General features: G+C 33.5%; 2 protein-coding genes and 1 long non-coding RNA gene across 6 annotated transcripts in view; 1 reads left to right on the top strand and 2 right to left on the bottom strand.

Moving 5' to 3' along the window:
* The first annotated feature begins 378 nt into the window (after positions 1-378).
* Positions 379-25,805, top strand: paqr3a (progestin and adipoQ receptor family member IIIa). Of its 2 annotated transcripts, none has more exons than XM_058637016.1 (8): positions 379-518; positions 3,875-4,116; positions 4,840-5,002; positions 5,654-5,809; positions 10,133-10,330; positions 10,856-10,946; positions 24,803-24,985; positions 25,082-25,805. In XM_058637016.1, the coding sequence occupies exons 2-7, from the start codon at positions 3,920-3,922 to the stop codon at positions 24,943-24,945; spliced, it is 948 nt and encodes a 315-aa protein (XP_058492999.1). In that variant the 5' UTR covers positions 379-518; positions 3,875-3,919; the 3' UTR covers positions 24,946-24,985; positions 25,082-25,805. The 2 variants fall into 2 exon arrangements, with proteins under 2 accessions (XP_058492999.1, XP_058492998.1); XM_058637015.1 differs by having other exon boundaries at positions 3,872-4,116.
* Positions 11,179-15,387, bottom strand: LOC131464517 (uncharacterized). Its single transcript, XR_009241182.1, has 2 exons — positions 12,796-15,387; positions 11,179-12,277 (listed from the first exon to the last, which is right to left on the bottom strand). It is a non-coding gene; the product is annotated as an uncharacterized LOC131464517 (long non-coding RNA).
* The window catches only part of bmp2k (BMP2 inducible kinase), a 37,443-nt gene continuing 35,273 nt past the window's right edge, over positions 25,723-27,892 (bottom strand). For all 3 annotated transcript variants that reach the window (XM_058637014.1, XM_058637013.1, XM_058637012.1), the window contains exon 17: positions 25,723-27,474. In XM_058637014.1, the coding sequence (XP_058492997.1) occupies positions 26,216-27,474 (1,259 nt within the window). In that variant the 3' untranslated portion in view covers positions 25,723-26,215. The remainder of the gene's footprint in view (positions 27,475-27,892) is intronic.

Here is a 27,892-nt window from a genome sequence, read left to right as displayed (position 1 = left end):
GTACTTTTTAAGCCTGATAGTTTTAATAAGTTTCATTTTGTTTTGGCTTAAACATTCAATGCCCCAATTCAATGGCCCAAGCTTCTTCAAAATCTACATTAAAACTTTTTTCTCTGTTCTCAACTGTATTATTGATTTTATTATTGTTATTATTGTTGTTGTTATTATCATCATAATTATTATTATTGTTATAATAATAATAATATTATTATTATTATTACTATTATGACTATTATTACCATTATCATTATCATTATTGTTATTATTATTATTACTACAACAGAATGTTTACGTTTAATTGACTTTGTTTTGATTTTGTGTTTTTTACGCAGGCGCTCCATGGACATACCCCCACGGGTCCATCACTGATGACGTCAGCGATAATTTGGAACAAGATGTCGCACAAACTTAGAAAAACCTCGCGTTGTGTTTCGATCAATATTATCACCAATTTTAAAGGCGCACACATAATTATAAAGCACGGCATGAAACTAACGTATAATTCACTTCACTAAAAGGTGAGTTATTATTTTGTTTTGTTTATTTTCTATGGAAAACGAAGCGCTGTGTTAGCAGTTAGCACAGTTAGCCTGTTCAGTCAGACTTCTGTGACCAATTCTCTTGTTTTAGGATTAAAACAATGTCTGCTACACAACAGGTTTGTCTGCCAGACAAGACTCGGCATTTTCCAGAGTTCATGTCGGTCTGTAGGTTTATATTACGGATTAAAGTACGTGACAAATGAATCTCGTCTGGTCAAACAAAATCTCTCTGTTGTGATTTGATGCTCGACAGCTCCCCCTCATGTACAGAGTGAGATTAGCTAAATAGCTAGAAATGATTTTTTGCGATATTAATCATTTTCAATTGTGTCGTTAACTGTTTCAATAAAGTTTATGCGCTAGGACTGATTAAATATCTATTTAATATGTCTCAAAATTAGCCTTTTACTGGAGTTTAGATCTGAATATAAACTCATATTTAGATCTGTATATAAACTCATATTTAGATCTGAATATAAACTCATATTTAGATCTGTATATAAACTTATATTTAGATCTGAATATAAACTCATATTTAGATCTGTATATAAACTTATATTTAGATCTGAATATAAACTCATATTTAGATCTGTATATAAACTTATATTTAGATCTGAATATAAACTCATATTTAGATCTGAATATAAACTCATATTTAGATCTGTATATAAACTCATATTTAGATCTGAATATAAACTCATATTTAGATCTGTATATAAACTTATATTAAGATCTGAATATAAACTCATATTTAGATCTGTATATAAACTTATATTTAGATCTGAATATAAACTAATATTTAGATCTGTATATAAACTTATATTTAGATCTGAATATAAACTTATATTTAGATCTGAATATAAACTCATATTTAGATCTGAATATAAACTCATATTTAGATCTGTATATAAACTTATATTTAGATCTGAATATAAACTAATATTTAGATCTGTATATAAACTTATATTTAGATCTGTATATAAACTTATATTTAGATCTGAATATAAACTCATATTTAGATCTGAATATAAACTCATATTTAGATCTGTATATAAACTTATATTTAGATCTGTATATAAACTTATATTTAGATCTGAATATAAACTCATATTTAGATCTGAATATAAAGTCATATTTAGATCTGTATATAAACTTATATTTAGATCTGAATATAAACTCATATTTAGATCTGAATATAAACTCATATTTAGATCTGTATATAAACTCATATTTAGATCTGTATATAAACTCATATTTAGATCTGAATATAAACTCATATTTAGAGATGAATATAAACTCATATTTAGATCAGTATATAAACTCATATTTAGATCTGAAAATAAACTCATATTTAGAGATGAATATAAACTCATATTTAGATCTGTATATAAACTCATATTTAGATCTGAATATAAACTCATATTTAGAGATGAATATAAACTCATATTTAGATCTGTATATAAACTCATATTAAGATCTGTATATAAACTCATATTTAGAGATGAATATAAACTCATATTTAGATCTGAATATAAACTCATATTTAGATCTGTATATAAACTCATATTTAGATCTGAATATTAACTCATATTTAGATCTGTATATAAACTCATATTTATATATATATATTATATATATTATATAAACTTATATTTAGATCTGAATATAAACTCATTTAGATCTGTATATAAACTCATATTTAGATCTGAATATAAACTCATATTTAGATCTGAATCGTTAATATGAAAAGCTTTTTCTTTAACTTATGATTTCTTCTCCTATTCTTGGGTCAGAATATTATTATGTGATCAAAACATTCACTAAGTTCATGTTGGTGAATTTCTGTTTTCATGATAGTTGCGAGTGCAGAGAACTGTTCATATTTCACATGACCACATCTCACCAACGTACAGTCCTAGTGATTTATTTTGAAGCGCTACAAGGGGGAACTCCAACGTACTAACCGTTCCAGAACCTCGTTATTTTAAATGATTTCGTCAAGATTCTTGTTTTTCCACATGTTTAATTCAGCGGAACATTATTATTAACCTGTTTTTCGTGATATGACTTATTTTCTTTTAAACTGTTAATCACGTCTTTGGTCAAATTGTTTCATCTGCTTTTGCTGAATTTTGTATTCACATTTTCTGAAAAGCTGATAAAAAAGATACTAAATTAAGTTTGTGAACTGACAGAATAACAATTATAATTTTGTTAGGATAATTGTGAATAGGGCTGCAAAGGTTATTAGATTAATCATCAACTATTACGATAATTGTATAACCAGTTTAAGTGGCTTCTACTTTCTGTGATTTTTCAGCTTGAATGTGAATATTTTCTACTTTCTGTGATTTTTCAGCTTGAATGTGAATATTTTCTACTTTCTGTGATTTTTCATCTTAAATGTGAATATTTTCTACTTTCTGTGATTTTTCAGCTTGAATGTGAATATTTTCTACTTTCTGTGATTTTTCAGCTTGAATGTGAATATTTTCTACTTTCTGTGATTTTTCAGCTTGAATGTGAATATTTTCTACTTTCTGTGATTTTTCAGCTTAAATGTGAATATTTTCTACTTTCTGTGATTTTTCAGCTTAAATGTGAATATTTTCTACTTTCTGTGATTTTTCAGCTTAAATGTGAATATTTTCCACTTTCTGTGATTTTTCAGCTTAAATGTGAATATTTTCTACTTTCTGTGATTTTTCAGCTTAAATGTGAATATTTTCTACTTTCTGTGATTTTTCATCTTAAATGTGAATATTTTCTACATTCTGTGATTTTTCATCTTAAATGTGACTATTTTCGACATTCTGTGATTTTTCAGCTTAAATGTGAATATTTTCCACTTTCTGTCATTTTTCTGCTTAAATGTGAATATTTTCCACTTTCTGTCATTTTTCTGCTTAAATGTGAATATTTTCAGCTTTCTGTGATTTTTCAGCTTCTTAAATGTGAATATTTATATCTAATGTGTGTATATAGTTTCTTTGCTCCATAAAACAAAGAAACGATTCAAACTGAATCATTTTGGTTTGTGGTCAAAAACAAGACGTTTGAGAACGTCCTCATTTTCACGTTTGACAAACACTGATCAATATTTGTACACATTTTCTGACATTTTATGGACCAAATGATTTATTAATTATTAAAATAAAAGATAATTACAGCCCTAATTGTGACACAAATATTCTCAGTTAATAGTTAAAAGATTTATTTGTATCTGTGTTGGTCACCGTGGTCAGTTAACACCTTAAATTATTGTTAAATCTCTCTCTGCTGTTCAGTCACTCGTGTTATAGTGATTTTTCTGTGCCGTGGTTTCTCAGCAGCTCCAGGTCACAGTGAAGTGGACTCCTCAGCCCTGAGACACAGTCATGCCTCAGAAGGTGCAGAAAAAGGCGCAGGCGTCTCACTACATGGAGCTGGGAGCTGGTTATCAGTACTGGCCTGTTCTGGCACCTCGAGGCATCCGACTGTACACGTATGAGCAGATCCCTGTGTTTCTCAGAGAAAACCCTTACATCACAGACGGATACAGAGCCTACCTGCCCTCCAGACTCTGCATCAGCAGGTTTTTATTATCTTTCTTTATCCAAATGCACAGTGTCGTCATTGTTTTAATCAGCGGATTTATGTAAAACTCAGCTCAGTGTTTCTTTATTTCAGACCAAACAAAAAGAGCAAAATCATTTCATTCTTATTTTATATAACCTTTATTTACACCACAGAAGTGAAGTATACATACAATGTACAGAATACAGTGTAAAATCCCATCATCTGCGCATTTTAACACAACAATTACAACCTGACTAACTGCACTTTGTTTGTTTATATATATAATTCTATATATTACAGAAACATTTACAACACAATAATGTTTGGATCCAGAAGTGAATTAGTCATTTATTTGATGCTTTTAATTTGAGAAATGTAAGCATATTTATTTAGCTGAGCTTTTTTAAATTAAAAAATAAAACAAAGAAATTAAAAAAAAAAAATGAAATCACACAGAGAAATATTCATAAACCACATAATCGGAGAGCTCATACTGATAATATTGGTCAGTGTAAATGTATAAATAATTACATACATCATGTGGAAATATAGAAGATATTCACATCATATCAAAATTAGAATCAACTTTTGACTTGTGTTGTTTTTAATGAATAAACATCTGATTATAAAATACATTTAAATATGTTTTTGATGGAGTCTGATTACTGATCAGATGATTGATTTTTGATGATATAAATGAGATGGGTGTCTGCAGTGACTGTTGTTTTAAACTCCTCAGCCTCTTCATTCTGTCCAATGAGACAGTGAATATCTGGAGTCATTTGCTCGGTTTCCTGCTCTTCTTCTGTCTCGGCGTCTACAACATGGCGTCCGTGCTGCCGGCACTCGGCGCCTCCAGAGAAGATTACGTCATCTACTCCATCGGACTCTTCTGTTTCCAGGTACGTGACTTTACTGAGTTCACTCACACGTTAAAACATCACTGTTGAAGAACTGAGCCGCTCCGTCACATGACATGGATCAACTGGTCTGTTCAGTTGTGTGAGTGAAACTGTGAGAAAACGATAGATAGTGAGACACTGGAGTAAAAGTCTGAGGCACAGAAACATGTGAAGACACAACCTGAGTCTCCATCAAAACAAAATGGCTGCCAACAGACACACAAGGAGAAAAAGCAGATTTTTATTCACTAAACCAAAGACTTGCGTCATAAAATCTACGTCAGTTTAAGTCTGCGATATCTTCAGAACGCGTTCACGTCTTTATCTCACTGTCAGACAGAAGTCTGTAAAGCACTCACTCTCCCACACCAAAGTTCATAGAGAAAATCAGTGATTTTAACATCGCACACACACACACACACACACACACACACACACACACACACACACACACACACTGCTGCCTCCATCACTGAGTTCAAATGTCTGATTTGAGTGAATTCAGCTTTACACATATTTCATTTAGACTTAACTCAGTGACACATAGTGACCACACGAGGCAGCAGAGGACCAGCAGCTCCTGTGCCTCTCTGAGGTTTGGTGTGAGTTTATAAACTGTGTCTCTCCTGTCTCATGTCTCTGGTGTCTCAGGTGTGTCTCCTGTGTTCCGTGTGTTATCACGTCTTCTGCTGTCACCGCTCAGAGAAAACCGCTCGCCGCTGGATGGCGCTGGACTGCGCTGGCGTGTCCGTCGGGATCCTGGGTTGTTACGTCCCCGGAGTCTTCTACACCTTCTACTGCAACAACGTGAGTTCATTGACGCGTTTCCCGTTGCCATGGTTACACTGAGGCAGATGTTTATCACTTCCTGTTTTAGTCTCAAAACATGAAGTGGATTTTAAATGAATAATTAAAATTATTATTTAAAAAAATAATCTGAATTAATTCCATATTCAATATGAAAAGATACATTTAAACAACATGCACATTTAATGTAACGGTTAAAAAAGATTAAAATAAAGAGATTAGTTATGAGATTTTATTGATTTAGTTTTTGTTTTCTAAATCTCAAGAATATATTTTTCCTGTAATCGTCAGTTTGTGTTAATGTTTAGACAGAGAAGTCTGTGATTTATGTATTTGATGCTTTTAATATAAGAATAGAAATGTATTTATTTAGCTGAGATTTAACAAGAGTCAAATTGTCAAAAAGCTGCTTTATTTATTTATTTACAAACATCTGTGTTTTAAAATGATTTTAAAAATGACAAAAGAATCAATAGAAAATGATTCTAGAGGAGCTGCAAATAACTAACACTTATTTTAATGATCCATTCATTAATTAGTGGTTTGATGATGATCTCTAACGTTTCAATGATTTCTTTGTTTTTATGGCGCAAAGAAAAGAAAAATCTTCACATTTAAGAAGCTGGAAAATCAAAGAAACTAAAGTGATTAATGATCTTTTCTTCATTGCAGTCATTGATTCCTGTAAATCACTCAAATGTTTGTTTCTCTGGTGATTGAGGAAATGAGTTATATTGTATAATCATAATTTAATATAACTATAAGACATCCATAAATGATTTCATTTAATATATATTTTAATCTAATGATATACATTTTTGTGTTGAATATAAATTATATTATTCACTTCCAAACCAAAATAGTAATGAAAAACAATTCAGATAAAAGCTGCAAAGGCTGTCATTTATTGATTCTATTATTTATTGATCAGTGTTTTATACTCATTAATTATACATAAATGCAACGTTTTCATTGTTGCTTTGGACAAAAGAGAAAGTCTTGTTTTCACTTTTTAAATCAAAGTGCTTTGTAAATATAAAAGTCAAGTGAAATTTAAATCTGAATCAGTTCATTATTATTCTCCTTTTTAACACGTGTGAAAAAACAAAGACGGTTTCTGTGTTTGATGCTTGTTGCTGTAAAGACGTCGTTGTCTCTGGAGACTCTTCATCATCATCATCATCATCATCATCAGCAGCAGCAGCAGCAGCAGTAGCAGCAGTAGCAGTAACTTGAGTAATTGATTAAAGCTGAAGCGGCGCCACCGTCTGGCTCAGTGAGTGACTCATTGTTCCTGGTGAATAAGCGACACGACACCTTCTCTGCGCTCGTCGTTTGGAATCCAGCCTCCGATGACACAAGCCAGTTTCAGTTCCTCATTCCAGCCGCCCACCACCCTGTTTCTTCTTTTCTGTTTTTTTAAACTTGGCCGCGCTCCTCGCTGCGCGCTTTCCCCCGCATATTGGAAGCGCCGGGTTATTTTGCCCCAGAACGCAGCAGAAATCTGCTCCAGCTCAAACCAGATGGCCGCGTTCACGGCGCCGTCCGTCACTCCTGTTCCCGACCATATGACGCTCGCGAGTCTGCGCCGCGTCTCGGTGCGAAGGCCCGCGTCCGTGCCAAGACTGGGGCTCCACTGCTGGGTGGCTGCTCTCCTGCGGGACGCCAAGTCCCCAAGGAGAAAACTGCTTTTTATATTTAGAAAAAGCAAAGTGGGTCTCTGAGACGCTCCGTGTCTGTGGAGGAAAGAACACGGTGTCTGTTCTCTGCTCGGCTTCTTTTCTCTGGGAGAAATTTGGCTGCCGTCGCTCGACGCAAGGCCGCGTTTTTCTGCCTCGTTTCTTCTGGTGCAAATTTATTCACTGTGAAATTCAGCAGGACTCAACACATGAGGACGTGTGACTGGACCGAGGCCTGGATCCACACAGACGGACAGAAGGGACGGAGACGAGGCCGTCCAGACTTTAACACTTTACACAGAAAGACTTTACGTCCCCACTCTCTCTGGACTGTGATAAACACACTTTTACTTTAACAACAATAAATAACAATAGTTTACTTTTTACATGAGATTCATGAAACCTGATTTATTCAGAATCACGTTTGATTTTTAACACAAAAGCAACTGAAGCAGAATCTTTACATTATTAAAAATTATGAAACTAAAAGAAGAGACTTTTATTTAATCTGAAGTCATCTTCAAAATGGTTAGAAACTAAACTATGTAATCATGATCCTTTTTTTTTTTATATTTCAATTCTACATGTCGTCACTGTGTTTGTGTTGCAGGATTAACAGAATTAACAGGATTAATTTAGCTCAGAACAATTATACCTCAATTTTTGTATCAAATTTTTATTTAGAATTCTATTTAAATATCTATTAAGAGAGTTGGAAAAATAGGAGTCTATTTTGATCAATTTCGAGCTGAAACATGATTATTATTATAATTAATGAGTTGTTTCGTTCATTTTTCAGCTTCTTAAATGTGAATATTTTCTACTTTCTGTCATTTTTAGCTTTTTAAATGTAATATTTCCTAGTTTCTGTCATTTTTCAGCTTCTTAAATGTGAATATTTTCTACTCTGTTATTTCAGCTTCTCAGAATATTTTCTGCTTCTTGACATTTTCAGCTTCTTAAATGTGATATTTTCTACTTTCTGTCATTTTTCAGCTTCTTAAATATGAATATGTTCCAGTTTGTCATTTTTCAGCTTCTTAAATGTGAATATTTTCTACTCTGTCATTTTTCAGCTTCTTAAACGTGAATATTTTCCACTTTCTGTCATTTTTTTAGCTTCTTAAATGTGAATATTTTCTACTTTCTGTCGTTTTTCAGCTTCTTAAATGTGAATATTTTCTACTTTCTGTCATTTTTCAGCTTCTTAAATGTGAATATTTTCTACTGTCTGTCATTGTCAGCTTCTTAAATGTGAATATTTTCTAGTTTGTAATTTTTCAGCTTCTTAAATATGAATATGTTCTAGTTTGTCATTTTTCAGCTTCTTAAATGTCAATATTTTCTACTCTGTCATTTTTCAGCTCCTTAAATGTGAATATTTTCCACTTTCTGTCATTTTTCAGCTTCTTAAATGTGAATATTTTCCACTGGACATTTATCAGCTTCTTAAATGTGAATATTTTTACTTTCTGTCATTTTTCAGCTTCTTAAATGTGAATATTTTCCACTTTCTGTCATTTTTTAGCTTCTTAAATGTGAATATTTTCCACTTTCTGTCATTTTTTAGCTTCTGAAATGTGAATATTTTCCACTTTCTGTCATTTTTCAGCTTCTAAAATGTGAATATTTTCCACTTGACATTTTTCAGCTTCTTAAATGTGAATATTTTCCACTTTCTGTCATTTTTCAGCTTCTTAAATGTGAATATTTTCCACTGGACATTTATCAGCTTCTTAAATGTGAATATTTTTACTTTCTGTCATTTTTCAGCTTCTTAAATGTGAATATTTTCCACTTTCTGTCATTTTTTAGCTTCTTAAATGTGAATATTTTCCACTTTCTGTCATTTTTTAGCTTCTAAAATGTGAATATTTTCCACTTTCTGTCATTTTTCAGCTTCTAAAATGTGAATATTTTCCACTTGACATTTTTCAGCTTCTCAAATGTGAATATTTTTACTTTCTGTCATTTTTCTGCTTCTTGAATGTGAATATTTTCTACTTTCTGTAATTTTTCTGCTTCTTGAATGTGAATATTTTCTACTTTCTGTCATTTATCAGCTTCTTGAATGTGAATATTTTCTACTTTCTGTCATATTTCAGCTTCTTAAATGTGAATATTTTCCACTTTCTGTCATTTTCAGCTTCTTAAATGTGAATACTTTCTACTCTGTCATTTTTCAGCTTCTTAAATGTGAATTTTTCTAGTTTGTAATTTTTCAGCTTCTTAAATGTGAATATTTTCCACTTTCTGTCATTTTTCAGCTTCTTAAATTTGAATATATTCTACTGTCATTTTTCAGCTTCTTAAATATCAATATTTTCTACTTTATCATTTTTCAGCTTCTTAAATGTGAATATTTTCCACTTTCTGTCATTTTTCAGCTTCTTAAATGTGAATATTTTCTACTTTCTCTCATTCTTCAGCTTCTTAAATGTGAATATTTTCTACTTTCTGTCATTTTCAGCTTCTTAAATGTGAATATTTAAGTTAATGGCAGATGAATCGTTGCAGTTTTACAATCATCTTTATCAGGGAAAATGTTCATTAATTAATTTTCTTTTGTTTGTTTTGAATAATTGCTTATGTTTTTTATAAAACCTCTTAATGTCTTGCCTGTGTTGACCTGTGTGTCCTGCAGTACTGGCGTCAGGTTTACCTGCTGAGCGTGTTGGCGATGATCGTCGCCGTCTTCTTCGCTCAGATTCATCCTCACTTCCTCAGTAAACAGTGGAAACAGCTGCGCTCGCTTATCTTCTGCTCGGTGGCCGTTTACGGCCTCGTCCCCACCGTCCACTGGATCTACATCACGGGAGGCTCCTCCCCCGAGCTCGTACAGGTCAGACACGCCCACTTCTGCCCCGGCAACACACCCACACCTCAGAAACCCCTGGATGGTCCCTTTGTTTTTGTGTTTCTTCTAACATGAACCTGTCTCAGCTGTAAAGTGACATATTTACATGTTTGAATCTTTATTAAAGGGCTGTTTCACACATATTTACACTTGGTCAAATGAAGAAAAAACCATGAGGTCTTTATGAAACTTCTACAGTGTTTTCTTTTCACACTCTTTAGTTTGTTTTCTTTTTGCAGTTAAGGTGTAGTGACTTTGATTTTCTAACCTGTGCAGGGATTTTATTTTACACTTTGATGTGGACTATTTTATTTTGCTGTGTTGTTCTGTGAATGAGGCATTAATCTGCTCTTTATCTCTGTATAAAACTCTATATGTTTTAGGGGTGAAGTGGCCCTTTAATATGCATGTCCCTTTACTGAAAAAGCTCAAATGAACATTTCCAGAAAGGTTTTTTATTCTTTATTATAAATCGTGTGTAATGATGTTGATTTATCTATTGTTCTTCAGGCGTTTCTTCCTCGTATCTTGGGAATGTATGTCATCGCAACGGTAGCGCTGATTTTCTACGTCTCTAAAGTTCCTGAACGATATTTTCCAGGTCAGACTCAAGTTTTACATTCACACTCATTTCTACTGCAGTACCTTTTTCTAACACTAGGGGCTACAGTTGTCAACATCTCACATATAGCTGCTTTAAATCTGTCAAGTTTTCTTTGTGTGTGTGTGTGTGTGTGTCTCCATATCATCTGTTTCCCCTAATATTGTTTCTATTGTTATTTATGTCAGTATATATACACATACACACATGTATATATGTACAGTTTCTCCTATAGAATTTGAACAGGGAGGCCAATTCCTTTATTTTCACCATAAACTGAAAATATTTGGGTTTGACATCAAAAGATGAATATAAGACAAAAGATTTCAGCTTTTACATCTGGATCTGATTCACAACATAGAAGATAGCACCTTTAGTTTGAACCCATTTTTCATGTGAGCCAAATTATGTAAACAGATGGACTTAAAAGAGTGAATAACTTAAGTTTCCTTGATTGAAATAAGTGCATCAAACTTGTTTTGTCAAATATTTAACGACATACTATACTATGAATTTTTTGTCAAATTTTTGACGTCGTATTATGGTAGGACTTTTTGTCAAACTTTGGACGACATGCTAAAGTATGACTTTTTGTCAAATTTTAGACGTCATATTATAGTATGACTTTTTTGTCAAAATTTGGGTTGTCCAAATTGTACTATGACTTTTGTCAAATGTTGTACGACATACTATAGTATGACTTTTTTGTCAACGTTTGGACGACATACTAAAGTATGACTTTTTTGTCAAATTTTGGACGACATACTAAAGAATGACTTTTTGTATCAAATTTTGGACGACATGCTATACAATGACTTTTTTGTAAAATTTTGGACGACATACCATAGTATGACTTTTCAATCAAAATTTGGACGACATGCTCTCCAATTTTTACGTCATATCATTGTATGACTTTTTGTCAAAATTTGGACGACGTGCTATACTATGACTTTTTTGTCAAAATTTGGACGACATGCTATACTATGACTTTATTGTCAAATTTTGGACGACATACTAAAGTATGACATTTTTGTCAAAGTTTGGACAACTTACTAAAGAATGACTTTCTATCAAATTTTGTACGACATACTTCTATGACTTTTTTGTCAAATTTTGTACGACAAACTATAGTATGACTTTTTTGTCAAAATTTGGACGACACTATACTGACTTTTTTCAAAATTTGGACGTACAAATTTTATACGACATGCTATAGTATGACTGTCAAATTTCAGACGTCATATTATAGTATGACTTTTTTTGTCAAAATTAGGACTACATGCTATACTATGACTTTTTTGTCAAGTTTTTGACGTCATATTGTAGTATGACTTTTTTGTCAAATTTTGGACGACATACTAAAGAATGACTTTTTGTATCAAATTTTGGACGACATGCTATACAATGACTTTTTTGTCAAATTTTGGACGACATACCATAGTATGACTTTTCAATCAAAATTTGGACGACATGCTCTCCAATTTTTACGTCATATCATTGTATGACTTTTTTGTCAAAATTTGGACGACGTGCTATACTATGACTTTTTTGTCAAAATTTGGACGACATGCTATACTATGACTTTTTTGTCAAATTTTGGACGACATACTAAAGTATGACATTTTTGTCAAAGTTTGGACAACTTACTAAAGAATGACTTTCTATCAAATTTTGTACGACATACTTCTATGACTTTTTTGTCAAATTTTGTACGACAAACTATAGTATGACTTTTTTGTCAAAATTTGGACGACACTATACTGACTTTTTTCAAAATTTGGACGTACAAATTTTATACGACATGCTATAGTATGACTGTCAAATTTTAGACGTCATATTATAGTATGACTTTTTTTGTCAAAATTTGGACTACATGCTATACTATGACTTTTTTGTCAAGTTTTTGACGTCATATTGTAGTATGACTTTTTTGTCAAAATTTGGACTACATGCTATACTATGACTTTTTTGTCAAGTTTTTGACGTCATATTGTAGTATGACTTTATCAAAATTTGGACTATATGCTATACTATGACTTTTTTGTCAAGTTTTTGACGTCATATTGTAGTATGACTTTTTATCAAATTTTGGACGACATACTATACTATGACTTTTTGTCAAAATTTGGACGACATGCTATACTATACTTTTTTGTCAAAAGTTGGACTACATGCTATACTATGACTTTTTTGTCAAATTTTTGACGTCATATTATACTATGACTTTTTTGTCAAAATTTGGAGGACATGCTATACTATGACTTTTTTGTCAAAATTTGGACGACATGCTATACTATGACTTTTTTGTCAAAATTTGGACGACATGCTATATACTATGACTTTTTTGTCAACATTTGGACGACATACTACTATGACTTTTTTTGTCAAATTTTGTACGATACACTATAGTATGACTTTTTTGTCAAAATTTGGACAACATATTATAGTATGACTTTTTTGTCAAGTTTTTGACGTCATATTGTAGTATGACTTTTTTGTCAAATTTTGGACGACATACTAAAGAATGACTTTTTGTATCAAATTTTGGACGACATGCTATACAATGACTTTTTTGTCAAATTTTGGACGACATACCATAGTATGACTTTTCAATCAAAATTTGGACGACATGCTCTCCAATTTTTACGTCATATCATTGTATGACTTTTTTGTCAAAATTTGGACGACGTGCTATACTATGACTTTTTTGTCAAAATTTGGACAACATGCTATACTATGACTTTTTTGTCAAATTTTGGACGACATACTAAAGTATGACATTTTTGTCAAAGTTTGGACAACTTACTAAAGAATGACTTTCTATCAAATTTTGTACGACATACTTCTATGACTTTTTTGTCAAATTTTGTACGACAAACTATAGTATGACTTTTTTGTCAAAATTTGGACGACACTATACTGACTTTTTTCAAAATTTGGACGTACAAATTTTATACGACATGCTATAGTATGACTGTCAAATTTTAGACGTCATATTATAGTATGACTTTTTTTTGTCAAAATTTGGACTACATGCTATACTATGACTTTTTTGTCAAGTTTTTGACGTCATATTGTAGTATGACTTTTTTGTCAAAATTTGGACTACATGCTATACTATGACTTTTTTGTCAAGTTTTTGACGTCATATTGTAGTATGACTTTATCAAAATTTGGACTATATGCTATACTATGACTTTTTTGTCAAGTTTTTGACGTCATATTGTAGTATGACTTTTTATCAAATTTTGGACGACATACTATACTATGACTTTTTGTCAAAATTTGGACGACATGCTATACTATACTTTTTTGTCAAAAGTTGGACTACATGCTATACTATGACTTTTTTGTCAAATTTTTGACGTCATATTATACTATGACTTTTTTGTCAAAATTTGGAGGACATGCTATACTATGACTTTTTTGTCAAAATTTGGACGACATGCTATACTATGACTTTTTTGTCAAAATTTGGACGACATGCTATACTATGACTTTTTTGTCAAAATTTGGACGACATGCTATATACTATGACTTTTTTGTCAACATTTGGACGACATACTACTATGACTTTTTTTGTCAAATTTTGTACGATACACTATAGTATGACTTTTTTGTCAAAATTTGGACAACATATTATAGTATGACTTTTTTGTCAAAATTTGGACGACATACTAAAGTATGACTTTTTTGTCAAATTTTGGACGACATACCATAGTATGACTTTTCAATCCAAAATTTGGACGACATGCTCTCCAATTTTTACGTCATATCATTGTATGACTTTTTTGTCAAAATTTGGACGACATGCTATACTATGACTTTTTTGTCAAAATTTGGACGACATGCTATACAATGACTTTTTTGTAAAATTTTGTACAACATACTATGTGACTTTTTTGTCAAATTTTGTATGACATACCATAGTATGACTTCAATCAAAATTTGGACAACATGCTCTCCAATTTTTACGTCATATCATTGTATGACTTTTTGTCAAAATTTGGAAGACATACTACTATGACTTTTTTGTCAAATTTTGTATGATACACTATAGTATGACTTTTTTGTCAAAATTTGGACGACATGCTATACTATGACCTTTTTGTCAAAATTTAGACGACATACTTCTATGACTTTTTTGTCAAATTTTGTACGATACACTATAGTATGACTTTTTTGTCAAAATTTGGACGACAAACTATAGTATGACTTTTTTGTCAAATTTTGGACGACATACTAAAGTATGACTTTTTGTATCAAATTTTGTACGACATGCTATACAATGACTTTTTTGTAAAATTTTGTACAACATACTATGTGACTTTTTTGTCAAATTTTGTATGACATACCATAGTATGACTTCAATCAAAATTTGGACGACATGCTCTCCAATTTTTACGTCATATCATTGTATGACTTTTTGTCAAAATTTGGAAGACATACTACTATGACTTTTTTGTCAAATTTTGTATGATAAACTATAGTATGACTTTTGTCAAAATTTGGACGACAAACTATGGTATGACTTTTTTGTCAAAATTTGGACGACACACTATAGTATTACTTTTTTATGTCAAATTTTGGACGACACACTATAGTATGACTTTTTTGTAAAAATCTGGACGACATACCATAGTATGACTTTTTGTCAAAATTGGGACGACATACTATACTATGACATTTTTGACTGATTTTGGACGACATACTATACTATGACGTTTTTGGGTGATTTTGGACGACATACTATACTATGACGTTTTTGGGTGATTTTGGACGACATACTATACTATGACTTTTTGGACCAATTTTGGACGACATACTATACTATGACTTTTTTGTCAAAATTTGGACGACACACTATAGTATGACTTTTTTGTCAAAATTTGGACGACATACTATAGTATGACTTTTTTGTCAAATTTTGTATGATACACTATAGTATGACTTTTTTGTCAAAATTTGGACGACATGCTATACTATGACCTTTTTGTCAAAATTTAGACGACATACTTCTATGACTTTTTTGTCAAATTTTGTACGATACACTATAGTATGACTTTTTTGTCAAAATTTGGACGACAAACTATAGTATGACTTTTTTGTCAAATTTTGGACGACATACTAAAGTATGACTTTTTGTATCAAATTTTGTACGACATGCTATACAATGACTTTTTTGTAAAATTTTGTACAACATACTATGTGACTTTTTTGTCAAATTTTGTATGACATACCATAGTATGACTTCAATCAAAATTTGGACGACATGCTCTCCAATTTTTACGTCATATCATTGTATGACTTTTTGTCAAAATTTGGAAGACATACTACTATGACTTTTTTGTCAAATTTTGTATGATAAACTATAGTATGACTTTTGTCAAAATTTGGACGACAAACTATGGTATGACTTTTTTGGGTGATTTTGGACGACATACTATACTATGACTTTTTTGGGTGATTTTGGACGACATACTATACTATGACTTTTTTGGGTGATTTTGGATGACATACTATACTATGACTTTTTTGGGTGGTTTTGGACGACATACTATACTATGACTTTTTTGTCAAAATTTGGACGACATACTATATAGTATGACTTTTTTGTCAAAATTTGGACGACATACTATAGTATGACTTTTTTGTCAAAATTTGGACGACATACTATACTATGACTTTTTTGTCAAGTTTTTGACGTCATATTGTAGTATGACTTTTTATCAAATTTTGGACGACAAACTATACTATGAATTTTTTGTCAAAATTTGGACGACATGCTATACTATGACTTTTTTGTCATAATGTGGACGATGCACTATAGTATGACTTTTTTGTCAAAATTTGGACGACATACTATACTATGACGTTTTTGCCAGATTTTGGACGAAATACTATACTATTATGTTTTTGACTGATTTTGGACGACATACTATACTATGACGTTTTTGGGTGATTTTGGACGACATACTATACTATGACGTTTTTGACTGATTTTGGACGACATACTATACTATGACTTTTTTGACAGATTTTGGACGACATACTATACTATGACTTTTTTGTCAAAATTTGGACGACACACTATAGTATGACTTTTTTGTCAAAATTTGGACGACACACTATAGTATGACTTTTTTGTCAAATTTTGGACGACATACCATAGTATGACTTTTTGTCAAAATTGGGACGACATACTATACTATGACTTTTTAATCAAAATTTGGACGACATACTATACTATGACGTTTTTGACCGGTTTTGGACGACATACTATACTACGACTTTTTGGACCGATTTTGCACGACATACTATACTACGACGTTTTTGGGTGATTTTGGACGACATACTATGACTTTTTGGACAGATTTTGGACGACATACTATACTATGACGTCTTTGGGTGATTTTGGACGACATACTATACTATGACGTTTTTGTGTGATTTTGGACGACATACTATACTATGACTTTTTGGACCAATTTTGGACGACATACTATACTATGACGTTTTTGACTGATTTTGGACGACATACTATACTATGACTTTTTGGACCAATTTTGGACGACATACTATACTATGACTTTTTGTGTGATTTTGGACGACATACTATACTATGACGTTTTTGACCGATTTTGGACGACATACTATACTATGACGTTTTTGTGTGATTTTGGACGACATACTATACTATGACGTTTTTGGGTGATTTTGGACGACATACTATACTATGACTTTTTTGTGTGATTTTGGACGACATACTATACTATGATGTTTTTGTGTGATTTTGGACGACATACACTGTACTATAACGTTTTTGACCGATTTTGGACGACATACTATACTATGACGTTTTTGGGTGATTTTGGACGACATACTATACTATGACGTTTTTGTGTGATTTTGGACGACATACTATACTATGACTTTTTGGACCAATTTTGGACGACATACTATACTATGACTTTTTTGTCAAAATTTGGACGACACACTATAGTATGACTTTTTTGTCAAAATTTGGACGACATACTATAGTATGACTTTTTTGTCAAAATTTGGACGACACACTATAGTATGACTTTTTTGTCAAATTTTGGACGACACACTATAGTATGACTTTTTTGTAAAAATTTGAAAAGACATACCATAGTATGACTTTTTGTCAAAATTGGGACGACATACTATACTATGACTTTTTAATCAAAATTTGGACGACATACTATACTATGACGTTTTTGACTGATTTTGGACGACATACTATACTATGACTTTTTTGGGTGATTTTGGACAACATACTATACTATGACTTTTTTGTCAAAATTTGGACGACATACTATAGTATAACTTTTTTGTCAAAATTTGGACGTACAAATTTTATACATCATGCTATAGTATGACTGTCAAATTTTGGACGACATACTATCCTATGACTTTTTTGTCAAAATTTGGACGATGCACTATAGTATGACTTTTTTGTCAAAATTTGGACGACATACTATACTATGACTTTTTTGTGTGATTTTGGACGACATACTATACTATAACGTTTTTGACCGATTTTGGACGACATACTATACTATGACGTTTTTGTGTGATTTTGGACGACATACTATACTATAACGTTTTTGTGTGATTTTGGACGACATACTATACTATAACGTTTTTGACCGATTTTGGACGACATACTATACTATGACTTTTTTGTGTGATTTTGGACGACATACTATACTATAACGTTTTTGACCGATTTTGGACGACATACTATACTATGACGTTTTTGGGTGATTTTGGACGACATACTATACTATGACGTTTTTGGGTGATTTTGGACGACATACTATACTATGACATTTTTGTGTGATTTTGGACGACATACTATACTATGACTTTTTGGACCAATTTTGGACGACACACTATACTATGACTTTTTTGTAAAAATTTGGACGACACACTATAGTATGACTTTTTTGTCAAAATTTGGACGACATACTATACTATGACTTTTTTGTGTGATTTTGGACGACATACTATACTATAACGTTTTTGACCGATTTTGGACGACATACTATACTATGACGTTTTTGGGTGATTTTGGACGACATACTATACTATGACTTTTTGGACCAATTTTGGACGACATACTATACTATGACTTTTTTGTGTGATTTTGGACGACATACTATACTATAACGTTTTTGACCGATTTTGGACGACATACTATACTATGACGTTTTTGTGTGATTTTGGACGACATACTATACTATGACGTTTTTGTGTGATTTTGGACGACATACTATACTATGACTTTTTGGACCAATTTTGGACGACATACTATACTATGACTTTTTTGTCAAAATTTGGACGACATACTATAGTATGACTTTTTTGTCAAAATTTGGACGACACTATAGTATGACTTTTTTGTCAAATTTTGGACGACACACTATAGTATGACTTTTTTGTAAAAATTTGGACGACATACCATAGTATGACTTTTTGTCAAAATTGGGACGACATACTATACTATGACTTTTTAATCAAAATTTGGACGACATACTATACTATGACGTTTTTGACTGATTTTGGTCGACATACTATACTATGACGTTTTTGGGTGATTTTGGACGACATACTATACTATGACTTTTTGGACCAATTTTGGACGACATACTATACTATGACTTTTTTGTGTGATTTTGGACGACATACTATACTATAACGTTTTTGACCGATTTTGGACGACATACTATACTAAGACGTTTTTGGGTGATTTTGGACGACATACTATACTATGACGTTTTTGTGTGATTTTGGACGACAAACTATACTATGACTTTTTTGTCAAAATTTGGACGACATACTATAGTATGACTTTTTTGTCAAAATTTGGACGACACACTATAGTATTACTTTTTTATGTCAAATTTTGGACGACACACTATAGTATGACTTTTTTGTAAAAATTTGGACGACATACCATAAAATGACTTTTTGTCAAAATTGGGACGACATACTATACTATGACATTTTTGACTGATTTTGGACGACATACTATACTATGACGTTTTTGTGTGATTTTGGACGACATACTATAATATGACGTTTTTGGGTGATTTTGGACGACATACTATACTATGACTTTTTTGTGTGATTTTGGACGACATACTATACTATGATGTTTTTGTGTGATTTTGGACGACATACACTGTACTATAACGTTTTTGACCGATTTTGGACGACATACTATACTATGACTTTTTTGGGTGATTTTGGACGACATACTATACTATGACGTTTTTGTGTGATTTTGGACGACATACTATACTATGACTTTTTGGACCAATTTTGGACGACATACTATACTATGACTTTTTTGTCAAAATTTGGACGACACACTATAGTATGACTTTTTTGTCAAAATTTGGAAGACATACTATAGTATGACTTTTTTGTCAAAATTTGGACGACACACTATAGTATGACTTTTTTGTCAAATTTTGGACGACACACTATAGTATGACTTTTTTGTAAAAATTTGAAAAGACATACCATAGTATGACTTTTTGTCAAAATTGGGACGACATACTATACTATGACTTTTTAATCAAAATTTGGACGACATACTATACTATGACGTTTTTGACTGATTTTGGACGACATACTATACTATGACTTTTTTGGGTGATTTTGGACAACATACTATACTATGACTTTTTTGACCAATTTTGGACGACATACTATACTATGACTTTTTTGTCAAAATTTGTACGACACACTATAGTATGACTTTTTTGTCAAAATTTGGACGACATACTATAGTATGACTTTTTTGTCAAAATTTGGACGACACACTATAGTATTACTCTTTTATGTCAAATTTTGGACGACACACTATAGTATGACTTTTTTGTAAAAATTTGGACGACATACCATAGTATGACTTTTTGTCAAAATTGGGACGACATACTATACTATGACATTTTTGACTGATTTTGGACGACATACTATACTATGACGTTTTTGGGTGATTTTGGACGACATACTATACTATGACGTTTTTGGGTGATTTTGGACGACATACTATACTATGACGTTTTTGTGTGATTTTGGACGACATACACTGTACTATAACGTTTTTGACCGATTTTGGACGACATACTATACTATGACGTTTTTGGGTGATTTTGGACGACATACTATACTATGACGTTTTTGTGTGATTTTGGACGACATACTATACTATGACTTTTTGGACCAATTTTGGACGACATACTATACTATGACTTTTTAATCAAAATTTGGACGACATACTATACTATGACGTTTTTGACTGATTTTGGACGACATACTATACTATGACTTTTTTGGGTGATTTTGGACAACATACTATACTATGACTTTTTTGTCAAAATTTGGACGACATACTATACTATAACTTTTTTGTCAAAATTTGGACGTACAAATTTTATACATCATGCTATAGTATGACTGTCAAATTTTGGACGACATACTATACTATGACTTTTTTGTCAAAATTTGGACGATGCACTATAGTATGACTTTTTTGTCAAAATTTGGACGACATACTATACTATGACTTTTTTGTGTGATTTTGGACGACATACTATACTATGACGTTTTTGGGTGATTTTGGACGACATACTATACTATGACGTTTTTGGGTGATTTTGGACGACATACTATACTATGACGTTTTTGGGTGATTTTGGACGACATACTATACTATGACATTTTTGTGTGATTTTGGACGACATACTATACTATGACTTTTTGGACCAATTTTGGACGACATACTATACTATGACTTTTTTGTCAAAATTTGGACGACACACTATAGTATGACTTTTTTGTCAAAATTTGGACGACATACTATACTATGACTTTTTTGTGTGATTTTGGACGACATACTATACTATAACGTTTTTGACCGATTTTGGACGACATACTATACTATGACGTTTTTGGGTGATTTTGGACGACATACTATACTATAACGTTTTTGACCGATTTTGGACGACATACTATACTATGACTTTTGTGTGTGATTTTGGATGACATACTATACTATAACGTTTTTGACCGATTTTGGACGACATACTATACTATGACTTTTTGGACCAATTTTGGACGACATACCATAGTATGACTTTTTGTCAAAATTGGGACGACATACTATACTATGACTTTTTAATCAAAATTTGGACGACATACTATACTATGACGTTTTTGACCGGTTTTGGACGACATACTATACTATGACTTTTTTGGGTGATTTTGGACGACATACTATACTATGACGTTTTTGACTGATTTTGGACGACATACTATACTATGACTTTTTTGGGTGATTTTGGACAACATACTATACTATGACTTTTTTGTCAAAATTTGGACGACATACTATAGTATAACTTTTTTGTCAAAATTTGGACGACATACTATACTATGACGTTTTTGTGTGATTTTGGACGACATACTATACTATGACGTTTTTGGGTGATTTTGGACGACATACTATACTATGACTTTTTGGACCAATTTTGGACGACATACTATACTATGACTTTTTTGTGTGATTTTGGACGACATACTATACTATAACGTTTTTGACCGATTTTGGACGACATAGTATACTAAGACGTTTTTGGGTGATTTTGGACGACATACTATACTATGACGTTTTTGTGTGATTTTGGACGACATACTATACTATGACTTTTTGGACCAATTTTGGACGACATACTATACTATGACTTTTTTGTCAAAATTTGGACGACACACTATAGTATGACTTTTTTGTCAAAATTTGGACGACATACTATAGTATGACTTTTTTGTCAAAATTTGGACGACACACTATAGTATTACTTTTTTATGTCAAATTTTGGACGACACACTATAGTATGACTTTTTTGTAAAAATTTGGACGACACACTATAGTATGACTTTTTTGTCAAATTTTGGACGACATACTATACTATGACTTTTTTGTCAAAATTTGGACGATGCACTATAGTATGACTTTTTTGTCAAAATTTGGACGACATACTATACTATGACTTTTTTGTGTGATTTTGGACGACATACTATAACGTTTTTGACCAATTTTGGACGACATACTATACTATGACGTTTTTGACCGATTTTGGACGACATACTATACTATGACGTTTTTGGGTGATTTTGGACGACATACTATACTATAACGTTTTTGACCGATTTTGGACGACATACTATACTATGACGTTTTTGACCGATTTTGGACGACATACTATACTATGACGTTTTTGACCGATTTTGGACGACATACTATACTATGACGTTTTTGGGTGATTTTGGACGACATACTATACTATAACGTTTTTGACCGATTTTGGACGACATACTATACTATGACGTTTTTGACCGATTTTGGACGACATACTATACTATGACATTTTTGTGTGATTTTGGACGACATACTATACTATGACTTTTTGGACCAATTTTGGACGACATACTATACTATGACTTTTTTGTCAAAATTTGGACGACATACTATACTATGATGTTTTTGTGTGATTTTGGACGACATACTATACTATGACGTTTTTGTGTGATTTTGGACGACATACTATACTATGACTTTTTGGACCGATTTTGGACGACATACTATACTATGACGTTTTTGCCAGATTTTGGACGACATACTATACTATGACTTTTTTGGGTGATTTTGGACGACATACTATACTATGACTTTTTTGTGTGATTTTGGACGACATACTATACTATGACGTTTTTGACAGATTTTGGACGAAATACTATACTATGACGTTTTTGACTGATTTTGGACGACATACTATACTATGACTTTTTAATCAAAATTTGGACGACATACTAAACTATGACGTTTTTTGACCGGTTTTGGACGACATACTATACTATAACGTTTTTGACCGATTTTGGACGACATACTATACTATGACTTTTTTGGGTGATTTTGGACGACATACTATACTATGACGTTTTTGACTGATTTTGGACGACATACTATACAATGACTTTTTTGGGTGATTTTGGACAACATACTATACTATGACTTTTTTGTCAAAATTTGGACGACATACTATAGTATAACTTTTTTGTCAAAATTTGGACGACATACTATACTATGACGTTTTTGTGTGATTTTGGACGACATACTATACTATGACGTTTTTGTGTGATTTTGGACGACATACTATACTATGACTTTTTGGACCGATTTTGGACGACATACTATACTATGACGTTTTTGTGTGATTTTGGACGACATACTATACTATGACGTTTTTGTGTGATTTTGGACGACATACTATACTATGACTTTTTGGACCGATTTTGGACGACATACTATACTATGACGTTTTTGCCAGATTTTGGACGACATACTATACTATGACTTTTTTGGGTGATTTTGGACGACATACTATACTATGACTTTTTTGGGTGATTTTGGAAGACATACTATACTATGACGTTTTTGACAGATTTTGGACGAAATACTATACTATGACGTTTTTGACTGATTTTGGACGACATACTATACTATGACGTTTTTGACCGATTTTGGACGACATACTATACTATGACTTTTTTGTCAAAATTTGGACGTACAAATTTTATACGTCATGCTATAGTATGACTTCTTGTATCAAAAGGTCATACTATACTATGACCTCTTTATTAAATTTTTTTCGACATACTATAGTATGAGTTATTTGTCAAAATTTGGACACCACGCTAAAGTATCTTACTTGCTTTTCAGATGTTTACATTCACTTATTTTGTTTTCTACATTGTTACAGGTCAGTTAAACTACATTGGCTCCAGTCACCAGCTTTTCCACCTGCTGCAGCTGCTGATGTTTTATTGGTGGCTCGAGTCTTCAGGTTTTCTACTGAGTCAGAGGCACACTCACTCGTGTCCTGAAGTTCCACAACAGCAGTGACACGCTGCAAAGCATCCTGGGAAACTCACCCCTTCACACAGTAAACACATGATTGCTTCCCTCGTCCAACATAACTGAAACAACACACATATGTTTCAGCTATGTATTTAATAAGTTATATATTCTACTTCTTCAGGTTGAAGAATTTCTGAGTCGAGTGTTGGATGAACGTGAGACAAAGCTGCCGTCTTCAGAACGTCAGGTGATACACAGGAGGACGAGGAGTTTAAGATTTAATCGCTGTCATGTAATGACCTGAAAAATAGGTTTTAACCCCGAGGTTAAACTGTAAGAGGTTCAGTTTTTGTTTCTTGTTGATAAAGAAAAAAAGCAACGCAGAGCTGCAGGGGGCAGTTATTTGCTTTGTTTCTACAGAACAGGCTAAAGTGGTTCTGCAACACTGAGGCAAGACCCACAGATCTTTCGAAACTTTAACAATGAAAGTTATTTAACAGTTCAAATCAGGTTCATGATTTCTGACACTTAATTAGTTGTAAAATGTGGATCCTAAACAAAGTTTGGTAAAAAACATTATTGCTGTTGTTTATGTTAAAGATAAATGCACCGATTTACTTTTTCCAAACTGCTTCTCTGTTCAGGGCCAAGTGCAATGTCAAAGGTCAACGTGTGTTCTAACCACTTCATGACAGAAATGAGACAAATGTACTTGTTCACTCACTTCAGTCATTGAATGTTTGTTCAGACTCTTTTAAGTTTCATTTATTTATTTTGTTTGTGTCCCAAAAACAAACTTTAAATACACTGGAAAGAATGAAAAAGTGTATGACTTTTTATTTAATGTTAAAATGTTTTTAAAGAACGATGAAACGGAATAAATTGATCGACTATTCTATTTTTGACGGGAGAAAGTGTTGAGTTGTATTTATCAAAGTTTTTAAAGAAGAAAAACAACATTCATTCACAACATCCTCATGTTTTCACGGCAACGACTGCAACTGAAATGCATAGAAAAAAAAAGTGGAGGGGAGGAGCTCAGGTCAAGGCGTCGCGGTTAAAAACAACACTATCTAGAAAGTGGCGTGTTAAAGGGAGAGTTCAGGTACTCTCCTAAGTTTGTAATCACAGTACAGTTCACAGAGTGTTTCTGGTTTGTTGCAGCATTACAGGCATCAGCACACAGGGGGCGCTCACACGTCCACAGGGTTTAGGTTTTTTCTCTCAAAAAAAAGTCATCGCGTCACAGTTTCACAGAAAAAAAAAAAAAACAAACCTGAGAAGTGGTTTGATTCTTTTCAGCCTCAGGTGAAAGTCAGTGTTTGGTGGGAAAGGGGGCGGCGCCGAACGGATCCGGGTCCAGTGGCTGTGACGGCGCCCCCTGCTGCTCCGATCCTGTGTGGACGACGAGGTCGGTGAAAGGCACCGCCCCAAAGTCGTCCATGGTCTCACTCTCTCTCAGACTCATCCCGTCTCCGGCGCCGTGATGACGACAAACGTCCTGCAGGTGAAACGGTTTCGCCCCAAACGGATCTAAGATGGCGTCGTCTGCCGCCACAGACGTCGCCATGGTGACGTCCACGCCGATGTTCTCTTTGGAGTCGGACGCGCTCAGGAACTCGTTGCTGCTCTGCGAGTCTCTGCGTCCGACCTTCTTGTGCCGGCGGACTCGCTCTGGCGTGCGGTACGTGGGCTTGTTGGTCTTGCGCCCCCCGGTGGGCGTACCGTGGTGTCGCTTGCTGCCGGCGGCGGCGGCGTCCTGCCGGGTCTTTTTCTGACGTGAAGACAGTTTGTGGAGACTAAGCTGCTTGTGATGCGGCGGCTGCGGCTGACAACTCGCCGACTCGTCCAACGGCGGACGGAAGATGTCGTTGGCACTTCTGGAGGTGACAGGAGGGGGCGCCGTAGAGCCCGGCGGCTCGAAGGGAGAGAAGCCGAACATGTCAATGCTCTGCTCCAGAGAGAGGGGAGGAGTCTGGCCCAGGGGGACGTCACTGCTGCTCTTGGACAGGTGATGACTGAACGGCGCTTTGGTAAAAACGTCAAAGTTGTCCGTGGCGACGCGGCGGCGATGTGGTTGTTGTTCGGGGCTCACCTGTGTGGAAATTACCCCCACAGGTTCGATTCCTCCATGAAAAGGGGCGGATCTAAAAACATCCACTGCCTCCACAGCGTTAGGAAGAGGAGTGATGAGAGTGGAGGGGGAGGAGTCAGCTGGAGGGCTCCTCCTGCCGGTGACAGATTTCTTTTGTCGACTCTGGACTCTGACGTCGTCGTCGTCTTCCTCGTCAGAATCCGTGAGCAGTGGGTTCTGACCCAGATTGTCCGCTTCTCTATCTTCTCCGTGTTCACAGGTCAGAAGCTCCTCCCCCTCTTCCTCCTCCTCCTCCTCCTCCTCCTCGTCCTCGCTGCTCTTCAGCGACGGAGGATCAGAGTCAAAGTCGCTGTCGGACCCTTCGTCCACTCGACCGTCTTTGATCTGCTTCACCGCAGGAAGCTGAAGATCAGAGACGGTGACGACGTCATCAGTGACGTCATCGATGTTTGTTTGTTTGCTTTTCATCAAACTGGAGCCTGAAAAACAAACAAAAACAAGCTTTGATCTATGTATTATATATATATTATTGTTTCAAAATAAACACTTAAATACAAACATGGTCAGCAGGGGGCGCTCAAGTCAAAAAGTCTTCAACTGTTCAGTAGAAGTGGGAGAAATTCTGAGGAACTACATAATCTAATCTAACATACAAACACCAGGGATTATTATTGATAAAAAGACAAATGTTGCATATTGCGGCTATAAATCTATAAATCTAACGAACAAAAAAGGAGAAATTCGAGAAGATCAAGATTAGGATTAACGTCATAATCCCACCACTTTGTTTTAGAATGAGATTAGTGGTTTCTGAAGAGGTCAAAAACTAAAATTCAAAATGTATGTGGAACACGAGCCTCAGGTTGGACACACTCTGTCTCTGTGTGTGTTTCTATC

Source organism: Solea solea, chromosome 8 (genome assembly GCF_958295425.1).
Source record: "Solea solea chromosome 8, fSolSol10.1, whole genome shotgun sequence".
Taxonomy (NCBI): domain Eukaryota; kingdom Metazoa; phylum Chordata; class Actinopteri; order Pleuronectiformes; family Soleidae; genus Solea; species Solea solea.
Note: the sequence above shows the minus strand (reverse complement) of the source record. Positions and strands in the feature narration are given on the sequence as shown.